Source organism: Aethalodelphis obliquidens, unplaced genomic scaffold, assembly GCF_003676395.1.
Source record: "Aethalodelphis obliquidens isolate GAN/ISIS:26980383/991018 unplaced genomic scaffold, ASM367639v1 scaffold1, whole genome shotgun sequence".
In the NCBI taxonomy this organism is placed as follows: domain Eukaryota; kingdom Metazoa; phylum Chordata; class Mammalia; order Artiodactyla; family Delphinidae; genus Aethalodelphis; species Aethalodelphis obliquidens.
The window spans coordinates 12402565-12414644 of record NW_020837945.1 but is presented as its reverse complement, the minus strand read 5'-3'; the positions used below and the strand labels follow the sequence as shown (position 1 = coordinate 12414644).

The window sequence follows — 12080 nt, the reverse complement described above, 5'->3', positions numbered from 1 at the left end:
CTTGCTACTGCTGATGAAATTAAAGCCATTCGCTTGAGCCTGTGATGAACTAAGGCTAAAATGAGAATAAGACCAACAATAGCACAGTGTGAAGATTCTGTTTGACAAGGAGACTAATGCCTTTATTTTAACAGAACACATTCAGTATAATAGGAAAAGGGGTCACAGAAGCCTAAAGTGGTCCAATTGATTTTAGAAAACAGACGGTATCCCCTTAGTTTAAAGCCTGGGGCTTTGGAGAGAACCCTGGCCCCGAGCTTGGGGTCCCAGCCAAGCAGTGGCTATGGACACATTAAATGGCTGTGACAGGAAGAGTTGAGCCAGTTCACCACCAGGGCTCCATTTAACTAAGATCTGGTGATTCTATGACTCCAGACTAGTTGGTTCAGGTGACTAAGAAGCCTTATTTCCAACGGGCTTTCCAAGAGTTGCCATGTTCTCCATCTTTGATTATTGGATATTAGCAGACTTGGTGTAAATATGGCCTGAAGAGTGATCACTTGGCAGGAGGTACACCTGAGCCAAGAGGCACCTAGGGTCTGATGAGTGAGAAGCGCTCCTGGCAATAGAATCCACACCCTCCCTCCCCGGGAGCAGAGGGAGAGAGGAAGAAAGGCAACTAACGTTACGGAGCCCCCAACCCACAGGGCACCAAGCCTCGTGCCGTAGACCCACGACCCCTCCCTTCAAGCACCCAGCAGATAGCTGTGTCACCCCTGCTTCGGGCCAGGCACCGGGGATTTGGTGAAAAACAAGGTTGTTCAGTCCCAGTCCGCACGGAGCTTGCATTCTATGGCGGGCGAAGGGCGGGGGGCGGGGGGACAGAACACACTCAGCAACTTAGTGCCATTCCAGAGGCTCTGAGACCTAATGAGAGGGGAGACCTGGTCCAGACTGGGGGTGGGGTCGCGGAGGGCTGGATGAAGAGGGGAGAAAGAACATTCCAGACAGAAGGAACAGCACGTGCAAAAGCGCCAAGGTGCGAAGCCGTCTGGCCCCTGCGAGGGATGGAGAGAGGCCAGTGGGTGGGAAAGCAGAAAGCAGAGGGATGAGTCTTTGGAGTTGAACTTGGGGAGGGTAGTTCCATGGACCAGGTCCTAGCAAGCTTCGTAGGCAGTGGTCTGGGTTTGATTTTTACCTTACGGGAGGAGGGGGACCATTTATAGGTTTTAAGTAGGGGAGTGATGTGATCTGATGTGCACTTTTAAGAAGATTACAGTGGCCACGGTGGGGAAGATGGATGAGAGGGGCAAGAGAAGAGAGAGGAGACCAGCTGGGGGTGGGGAGGATGGAGAAGAGAAGTGTTATCACTCCTGTTTTTCAGATAAATTCACTAGATCAAAAGACACCTTAATGAAAGGAAAATACAAGCCACTTACCCAGAGATATTCACAATGTATATACTGTCTAATGATCAATATCAAGAATATATAGAAACTATAGATAGATACAGATATATTTTATGTGTAAGAAGAAAAGCACACACAACCCCGTTTAAAAAGTGGGCACATGACCTGAGACAGCATTTTGAGACGAGGGATAGGTAAGTATCTGAAGAGATGTGTACATAACTGGGGATCAGGGAAATACAAGTCAAGCCATAGTGAGATGCAATTTTATACTCATATGATTGGAAAAATGTTAGAAGCCTGTCCATACTCAGTGCTGGAGAAGATGAGGATTTGCAGGATTCCTCATGCATTGCAGCCACTTTGGAAACCACATTGGCAGTATTTCCCCAATTCACATGCCTTACAGCTCATCCGGTTGCCCTCCTGGGTCAGTAGCCGAGACCGACGCTTGCAGATATTCACCAGGGACATGTACAGGAATGGTCACAGCTACACGGCCCACATATAGAAACCTGGCAGCCCCCCAGATGCCCATCAGCAGGAGAGCGAGTGAATAAACCACAGTGTAGTCAAGATAGCGGAATAACATGCAGCAATATACTGTCAAGTTCAAAACAAACACCAAACCCCCAACGCTGTAACGTTACACCTTTTCCATAAAGCTTTTAGGAATACACAGAGGTGCGATAAGCTATGTAAAAAGGCAAGTGGGGGAGTAACGAGCATGGAATTCAGGTGGTAGTTACCTTGATGGGAGGAGGCAGGGGGGAGGGGAACCCACAGGTTAGACATGGTTATTGTCAAGGCTCTAACTCCCACGTGGGGGGCTTATTCACAGCGCGGGTGCTGATTACAGAATTTAAAGTAATTAATTAAATAAATAAACATAAAGGAAGGCCGCGTATTGACCGATAAACAGAATGTGTCATATCCTGAGGATTATGGTGAGTTTAGTTCCGTCCACCTGGAGCCTTTAAAAAGAAATAGCGGGGCTTCCCCGGTGGTGCAGTGGTTGAGAGTCCGCCTGCCGATGCAGGGGACGCGGGTTCGTGCCCCGGTCCAGGAAGATCCCACATGCCGCGGAGCGGCTGGGCCCGTGAGCCACGACCGCTGAGACTGCGCGTGCGGAGCCTGTGCTCCGCAACGGGAGAGGCCACAACAGTGAGAGGCCCGCGTACCGCAAAAAAATAAATAAATAAAATAAAATAAAATAAAAAGAAGTAGAGATGGGAAAGGAGTGGGGGACAGTAACTAGCCCACAGTTACCCACCTGTCTGGGGCAGAGCCAGACCTTAAATCCTCCTCGATCCTGGCCTGAGTACCTGATTCACCCATGAGACCACCACTGGGAATGATGGTCTCGTGGGCGAGGAGAGAAGGGGGCTGTGGGTGATCACGGTCTCCCAGAAGCTTGACCAGCATGGGATCTTTCTGCCTGGAGCTGGCCCTGTCCTGAACCGGGATGGCTGGAAAAGGTTACAAGTGGATGGGACTCCATTCGCCCATCGGCAGCGCTCCTTCTAGGCACTGCAGGAAGGTGATGGCTACAGGCGTGGCTGTCAGTGGGCTCAAGGCTTACGCTTTCGCAGGAGGAAGAGGAGATGAATTGTGGCTGCACAGAAAGCCCGTATCCGAGTCCATGAGGACAGGAAGGACTGGAGAGGACAGTGGCCAGGAGGCTTGGGAAGGGGGGGCCGGAGGCAGCGGGGAGAGGAAAGGAGGTTTCAAAGGAAAGGGAGGTGAGAGTGAAGCTGGGAGTGATGAGTCAACTCCCAGCAGAGGCTTTGATGTGCAGGGGGAGGAGAAACGATTTGCCCCATCAGATCAGGGCCTCGGGTCTTAGCAGCATTTTGTGGTTTACAGTTTAATGATTGCGTCCCAAATGCCAGTCTTCCAATCCCTGTTCTACCACCACTCCCAGAAATGAACACAGCACAAAGGATGTGTGTCTCTATCTGACCAAATCTTCAAAATACCTTGACCCTTAGGAAAAATATATTGTTATTAATAGCACTACAGACACAGCTCACTGCCCCTCCCCTGGCCAAAATCAGTTTTGCATTCAGACTTCTGTGTCTTAGAGAGAGTGATGAGATGGTGCTCGTAGGGGCGACGGCAACAAAGGACATTTGGGTCCAGTGAATTGAGCTGCAAGTGAAGGAAGCCGAATAGGGAAGTTGCATGTTTCAAGGAGATAACGTGTCCCACTTAGATCTCTCCTGTCAGATCACAGCAGCTAGATCCCTTGACTGTACATGAAACTTAACAACTGTCAAGTTCTGAACCTCCAGTCTTGCACCTCTGGGGAGGGACCGAGGCAGTGAAGACAACAGTCATCATTATATTCGAGTCTAGTGAACGAGGAGGCCACGTGCCTGGCGGAGGCTGGTTCCATCGAGACGTAGGAGCAAACGGCCAGTGCACATCTCACAAGCTGCTTGCAGCTCAGGAGCTGGGTTCCTGTCCTGGCTCCAGCTAAAGAGGCCAGCTGAGCTCAGACAGTGGCCCGCCTAGACCTCAGCTTGAGTCTCTGTGTCAGTGATCCACAAATACGGCCCACGGGCTGATTTTGTAAATAAAGTTTTATTAGAACACAGCCACACCTGTATCATCTTTCGTGTTACAACAGCACAGTTGAGTAGCTGCAACACAGACCGTATGGCCCACAAAGCCTTAAAATATGTACTATCTGACCTTTTGACAGAAGGGTCAGAAAAATCTGTCAACTCCTGACCTATATTAGGAAGTTAGCTGGATCATTACTTCCCAAAATGGGAGTGCTGACACCTCAGGGGGTACACAGCTGAAAAGTAATAGTCCTTTCCACGCAGGGTTAATGTAAGGATTAAACATATGTAAAGATTTAGACCAGGGTACATAGTACAAATTAGCATTCTTTCTATTTCTATTGTACAGTTATTTGGAGGTTGAACTTTTACTACCAGAACTTTTATTTCTATTTATTTTTTAATCTAAAATTAAGCTTTGTAACATTTACTATATTAGTACTTACATTCATATATATACTTCACATGTAAATTAATTTTTCAACATTTACTGCTATTAATAATAGCTAACAGTTTATTGAACATTTGTTGTGTGTCATTGAGTGTTCTGAGAGCTTCACAGGAATTAACTCTGACAGAAAGGGGCTTCTGGCCCCATTTTACAGGTGAAGGAACTGAGGAACAGAGAGGTGATGTAATTCGCCGAAAGTCACACTACTAGGGAATGACAGATCTGCATTTGAACTCAAGAGGGCCCAGCTTCTCAGGTCCTTTGCTATGTGTCCTCTCATAAACATACACATGTTGACTATATATGCTCCAAACCTTTTTTTTCTTTTTAATTAGTGGGGGTATATGATCAGTTAGGTGTGGATGGTCTCAGGGATGCTGTCCAGGACTGCATGTATCTGCTTCTGCGGGACTTTGGCCTGGTGAAGACTGACAGCTCCCCCGCGTCCTGACGTGTTCTCTTTCCCTTACAGCCCACCCTGAAAGAGCTGCCCTGCTGTTCGTGTCCAGTGTTTGCATCGGTCTTGCACTCACACTGTGTGCCTTGGTCATCAGAGTGTCCTGCACCAAGGACTTCCGGGAGCTGCAGCTGGCGAGGGAGCACCTGGTGCCAGGAAGCGACAAAGCCGAGGAGGACAGCCAGGATGAGGAGGGGGAGGAGGACTCCTCCAACTCCGATTTTCCGGGGGAACTGTCGGGGTTTCGTAGGACTACATATCCTGTCTACAGTTCCATAGAGGCTGCAGAGCTGGCAGAAAGGATTGAGCGCAGGGAGCAAATCATCCAGGAGATATGGATGAACAGTGGTTTGGACACTTCACTCCCAAGAAACATGAGCCAGTTCTACTGAAAACCAGATGCATCTTGATATGATCACACTTTCTGAAGAGGGAAGGGTTGAGAAGGCCCCTCCAGTTCTGTTTCACTCGTACCTTCTATGAAGGAGAACTTGTCATGTCATCCAATACTGAGGAAGCCAGAAAGTTCTTAAAGGGACATTTCAAACTGTTTACAGCACATTTCAAAATAAATATGGAGGGAAGAAGTCTTGGTTTTCTGTATTTATTTAAATTCATGTCTATATGCTAACAGAACTAGAGTTCACATTTATTGAGCACTTATAATGCCAGGCACTGTTCTAGCTGCTTTTCATGTATTAAGTCATTTAATGCTCACAACAACTTCGGGAGATGGTGCTGTCATTATCGTTTTACAGATGGGTAAACAGAAGATCCCTATCTATCCATAAGGGAATTATACTAATATTCGCAATGGCAAGCGTGAGTTCAGTCACTCCACGTTCACTGGTGGTAGACTTTAATCACTAACATAATTTGTTTAGAGAAGGGATTGGCAAAGTTTGTTTTCTTTTTAAGGGAAAGATAATATTTTAGGCATCGTAGGTCAGACAGGTCTGCCACAACTACTCACCTCTGACCCTGGAGCTCAAAAGCAGCCACAGCTAATAGGTAATGAATGAACACGGCTGTGTTTCAATAAAACTTTATTTGTGGGAACTGCAATCTGAAATTAACTTTCGTATGTCACATATTTCTCTTTCTTTAATCAATTATTTTAAAATGCAAAAGCCATTCTTAGCTCGTGGGCTGTCCAGTAGCCTACAGGCAGTAGACTAGATTTGGCCTGCCTCCTGATTTTGTAAATAAAGTATGGTTTATAACGCCTAAAACATTTACCCTTGCAGGAAAAGCTTGCTGACCCCCGACTTAGATGAAAACTACAGAATTTCTAGTGGTAAAAAAACAGTCGACCAGATTCCCCAGCAGCCTGTGGGCAAGGATCAAGTCGAGCTACCTTTCAAATTATTGCAAAAAAATAGGTCCTACCATATTAGGGGGAGGGGCAGGAGAAGAAGTAAAAGAAAAAGGAGTTGAGCAAACAAGATTCCTGGTGGGAGAACTGGTGATGGTTTCTTTTAGAAGGCGCCGCCTGGTGGACAGGAGGCTTATAGCCGTGGAGTAGAATAAGAAAAGAATTTTTTTCTCTTTCTTGTCCTAGGGGGCTTCGAGCATTAAAACGATGGTGTTGACTATGAATGAGGTCTCCCTGCCTTATCTTACTTCATCATCACATCAGCCCTGCAAGCAGGCATATGTAGATGAGGGAGCGGAAGGCTGACAGTACTGGGGCCAAGTCATACGGTACCAAGTGCTGGAGCTGGCTCAGCTGTAAGGTGATCAGGAAATACTAGCTGTTCCCTCAGGAACCCCAGTAACGACAGGTAGGACAGGAGGCATTTCTCTTTCAGCCCCCAGATCCTGAGGGCGAAGGACCCATCTGAGGAATCCAGAGGAGGGGGTGGTGTGGAGGGAGGGGCCTGTCTCTCATCAACTAGCCCAGCTGCCTGGAGGGCAGAGGGGCTGCAGTTTTGTTTGTTCTTTAAAATTCAGTTTGTCTTAGTTCATTCATTCTGCTATAACAAAAACACCATAGACTGAGTGGCTTATAAAACCACAGAAATGTATTTCTCACGGTTTTGGAGGCTGGAAGTCCGAGATCAAGGGGCCAGGGTCTGGTGAGAGCCTGGCTTCCTGGCTCGTAGCTGGCGGTCTCACTGGGTCCCCACGTGGCAGAAAGGCCGGGAGCTCTCTGGCGTCTCCTTTATAAGGGCACTAATCTTATACAGGGAGGCTCTGCCCTCATGACCTGATCACCTCCCAAAGGCCCCACCTCCAAATACAATGGGCGTTAGGATTTACTCTGAGTTTGGGGGGAACATAAACATTTGGTCTACGCCAGAGATGAAATTCACACGAAGTAAGATTAACCATTTTAAAGCACACAATTCAGTGGCTTTTAGTACATTCACAGTGTCATGGGACCACCACTTCTATCTAGTTCCAAAACATTTTCAACATCAGAAAATAAAACCCCCTACCCATTCAGCAGTCACTCCCCATTCTGCCTTCCCTCCAGCCCCTGGCAGCTACCTCTCTACTTCTGTCTCTATGCATTCACTTATCCTGGGGGGTTCATATAAAGGGAATCACACATATAAATGTAATCTTTTGTCACTGGCTTCTTTCGTGTAGCATAATGTCCTCAAGGTCATCCACGTTGTAGCATGAATCAGTACTTTCTTCCTTTTTATGGCTGAATAATATTCCACTATATGTATAGGCCACATTGAGTTCATTAATTCATCCATTGGTAGACATCTGGGTTGCTTCCACTTTAGGCTACTGTGAATAGTGCTGCTGTAAACATTCATGTGTGTTTTCTTTTTGTTTTTTATCTTTTGGCCACACTGCACAGCATGTGGGATCTTAGTTCCCTGACTAGGGATCGAACCTGTGCCCCCTGCACTGGCAGCACAGAGTCTTAACCACTGGACCGCCAGGGAAGCCCCTTGTGTGGTATTTTAACAGCAGTGAAACCACATAAAACGGCAACCGCAGATAAAGTTGATGAGATATCTCGTGGATTCCATTCAACAGAGGGAAGGGGGAGTGAAGGTGAGTTAGAGTGAAACCCCCTTTCTCACCCCCGCTTCTGCCAGTTTCAGAGGGTGCTTCCCTTACACTTACCTGCGAAGGTGGGAGAGTAGAGACTGGTCCAGAGGGGTACCATATGGACAGGCGGGGGTCGTGTGGGCAGAGCTGAAATGCCTCAGCACCTCCAGGAACCCGAGTCCTCCATCTATAATGGAGGGAATTGGGAGAAGTTGACAGGGCGAAGATGACTCGCCTCCAGTCTGTCATTAGAGATAAATCTGTTCTAGGTCATAGCAGAGAATGAACATATGGCCCCATTGTCTAACTTCTTCATGAGGATTTTGTTCTAATCAAAGAGAATCCTTGTCCTTTTATTTCCTGAGCTTTGAAGCACTTTGAAACTGTCTCAGGTCCCAGAACAGCCTCCGCCATGGTCTCTAGTTCTAATTCCCAAGCAGCATCTTCTCTGGCTCCGTGAACGTAACCGCTGTCCTTCCGATGACCTTGTGCAGCTGAAGAGAGAGCACGCGCCAGCTGAAGGTTTTCACTTTTCCAGTTGGAGGAAGAGCTGTGCCCACACTGACCTCAGTCTCAAAGCTCTTGTTGAGTGCCGCGATGGGTCTTCCCTTATCTGCGTCTCCCCCCAACACCCACCCACGTGCACACTCCTCCCAGGACCCCCGAGGAGGCAGCTGGAAGACAGGCCGGCCAAAGCGAGGGGCAGTCTTTGGACTGATCAAAAGCAACGAGTTGTTTATTTGCATTTTCTGAGCCCAAGAGAAGAATGTCACGTTCTTCTCATGGAAGGAGCCTGAGAGGTCCTGCTGAGAATGTGTTTGGACGGGCACCACGCCCAGGAGGAAAAGGACCAAACCAGATTTGGATGAAGGATTTCTGATGGAGCGCGGTGGCTGGTGGAAGCTCCCAGGTGGAATTCCACCCGGGGAGTGTGAGGCACACATGGGCTGCTGCTTCTAAGTTTTGTGTTTCTCTGGGACACAGACACCCCACTGTTTCCAAGCTGTGGGGTTCCGGAAGTCCTGTGCCAAGAGGCCAGCTCTCGGTGGGAGGTTTGCACGTGTCACTACCTCAGTTACTTGCTGCAAATGCTGACTTTCAAAATGCAAGCCGCCTGCTGTAAAATTCAGCCCTCATGGATTCACGGAGCTTGTTAGCAGGGCCGCTCCCGCTCTGTTGATGCTGGGGCATTTGCTGCCGCTTCACGAAAAAGCAGCGCTTACCCAGGGACCAAGCAGTTCCTGGGCGGCCCTGTGAGCGGTCCCACTGCCGACCCGGCAGATGGGCAGTGCGCGGGGCTGTGGCCGCCCAGATCCCTGTACCAAGCCTGCTCCCTGCCCCAGCTGCTGCGAGGGTGACCTAACGGCCCACAGCTGCCCTCTTTTGCAGAGAATTGCCCCCTCACCATTTTTGTCTTAGTCTGCGTGGGCTGCTATAACAAAACTACCACAGACAGGGTAGCTTATAAACAACAGAATTTTTTTTCTCAGTTATGGAAATGGACATCCAAGCTCAGGGTGCCAGCATGGTGGGGTGAGGGCCCTCTTCTGGGTTGCAGACTTCTCGCTGCGTCCTCACATGATGGAAGGCACACGGGGCACTAATCTCATTCATGAGGTCTTTGATCTAAAAACCTCCCGAAGGCCTCACTTCCTAATACCATCACCTTTGGGAGTTAGGATGTGAACGTATGAATTCGGAGGGACACAAACATTCAGACCATAGCACTTTTCTTACAAGTATTTCCCCTGAGAGCACCGTTTCAATAAACCACTCATTCAAGGATCTCGGAAACTGACCTGAGACATCCAGTGTGAGGGGCCTGGGGGTACCTTTTTGGTCCCTGTCGGCCCACACTGCTGGCACAATGCCACCCGCAGCCTCTGGGGGAGCCAGAGTGGAAGGAACATGGGGGAGCCTCCCCACTAGCAAGCGATGTCAGGGAAGAGTTAGCCGTTGGTTCATACATCTGGCATCTGGTGAGTCTCAGAAAAGTGATGCCCACAAGGGCCCCCTTTCAATCTGTCCCTGTCCTTCTCCATGCGTGGCGACCCCCTATTCCGGCTCCAGGTTACCTGGGGGACCAAGGTCTGACGCTGAGTCCTCCCTGGCAGCGGGGGGAGCTGCATGAACCTTCTCATCCACTTTCCCCAGGGCTGATCCACTCTCGGCAGCCCATATTGTCTAGTGGGGGCCTCCTGGAAAGCACCACTGCCCTGAAACTTTCACCCCACTCCCTGCCCCACCCAGACCCTGGAACACTGATGTCAACCAGACTGGACATGCCTCTGCACCAGCCCTGGCCTCAGGGTCCCCCTCCTGCTGTGCTGCCCTCTTGTTTCCCAACTTCTGTCTGACTTGGTCTTAGCTTGGTCTCAGGAAGATCTATCTGTGCTTCAGTTTCCTCATCTGTAAAATGGGCACAATAATAGTAACTCCTCCCTAGCGGTGTGGAGAGTGACCGTGCTTCACACCTAATAAGAACCACCGTAAATGAAAGCTTTTATCTTCGATTATTTCTTCCTCCTGAGGGTCAGCATCCAGCAGGGCCAAAACTTCTCCAGTTTTACCACATTCAGGGCATCAGCCAGAGCTCTAGGGCAAAGTAAGAACAAGCTGCTGAGGGGGAGAACAAGGCACCCCTCCAGCCTCACCACAGAGGGGAGTTTGGAGGAGGAATGACTGTGCAGAGCTCCAAGGAAAGTGTCAAGGCCTGACCTTGCTGGGAGTCTTCAGCCAAGTCCATTGTGAAGTTTCCCACACTTGGACTTGAAAGGCCAGGCCCAGTATTGGCAGGATAGCTGTAAACCCGGAACTATGGTCACTGGGTTTTCAGAAGCCCATTGTAAGCCTGACCACCAATGCAGAGTTGGCCAAACTCCATCCCATGACTGGACGGTAGCCTCAGAGATTAAATCCTAAATAAATACTCCAACTAAATGCCCTGTCAATTGGAAGCCACCCTGGCCTATAGCTGGAAGTAAGACAAGAAAGAAGCGCGATAGCATCAACCAGATAAGGGAGAATTCAGGAAGCCAGCTAATAATTATCCAAGGCCATCACATCCTTTGTAGGCATTTCAAATCAACAGGCACCTCCCCGTGGGGGCAGTGCTGGGCTCCCTGGAGAATGAATGAGACGGTACTAATCACCACGCTGATCGTCTGGTACGGAGCCAGCAGCCACGTGTGCTTAGCTAATCTTAAACTGAAATCAGTTCATAACATTTATTTATTTATTTTTAAGTTTTTAAATTTTGACTGCATTGGGTCTTCGTTGCTGCACGCAGGCTTTCTCTAGCTGCGGCGAGCAGGGGCTTCTCTTCGTTGCGGTGCACGGGCTTCTCATTGTCGTGGCTTCTCTTGTTGCGGAACACGGGCTCTAGGCGTGCGGGCTTCAGTATTTGTGGCTCGTGAGCTCAGCAGTTGTGTCTCGCGGGCTCTAGAGCGCAGGCTCAGTAGCTGTGGCGCACGGGCTTAGTTGCTCCACAGCATGTGGGATCTTCCCGGACCAGGGCTCGAACCCGTGTTCCCTGCATTGGCAGGCAGATTCTTAACCACTGCGCCACCAGGGAAGTCCGGTTAATAAAATGTAAAAGTCAGCTCTTCAATCAGGCTAGTCACTCAGTGGCCACGTGGCCAGTGGCTCCCGTCTTGGATGGTACAGAGAGCTCTTTTAGGCGATGCTGAGCCGGTGTATTAAGTCAGACTCGGAGACACAAGCCCAACTCACTGCAATGAAATGGAGCGGATATTTTATTACCAACCAAGGGTGTAATTAGATCAAAATCCCAGGCACAGAAACATGGGATAAAGTACCTCCTACTCCCACCCTGGCTCACCTTCCTGGGCATGCCCTCACACGTCCCTAGTCTCCATGCCCTCAGGGCTCGGTCCTGCGGGGACACCTCGGTGCAGCCCAGCCTTTGTGGGCACCGACCCCTGCAGAGCCGCGCCCGCAGCCGTCGTGTCTACCTTTGCTGCCCCAGCTGCACACAGCTCGTGGCGCCCTTTTGCTCTGACCACCTGTCCTGCCGCAGCTGCTGCCACCAGCCCTCCTCTGGGCACCGCTGCTGCTATCAATTCACCTTTTATTATTGCCTCCTGAGAAGAGCGCGCCTTCCGAGAAGAGCCAGCGCCCCTTCCTCCTGGCCCAGCAGGCTAGCGGCAGCCCCAGGAAGGGTCCAGAGGAACCTCAGGCCAAGCCCTCTTCACACCAAGGCCCTGTCTCCCCATTTC

At 49.6% G+C, this 12080-nt stretch overlaps 1 protein-coding gene across 3 annotated transcripts in view; it reads left to right on the top strand.

The window, feature by feature from the left end:
* The window catches only part of EVA1C (eva-1 homolog C), an 84604-nt gene extending 79174 nt beyond the window's left edge, over window positions 1-5430 (top strand). For 2 of the 3 annotated variants that reach the window (XM_027101278.1, XM_027101289.1), the window contains one exon: window positions 4843-5414. In XM_027101278.1, coding sequence (XP_026957079.1) covers window positions 4843-5219 — 377 coding nt within the window. In that variant the 3' untranslated portion in view covers window positions 5220-5414. Of the gene's footprint in view, window positions 1-4842 lie in introns of all 3 variants that reach the window. The other variant, XM_027101279.1, reaches the window with a different exon arrangement.
* Window positions 5431-12080: the final 6650 nt, after the last annotated feature.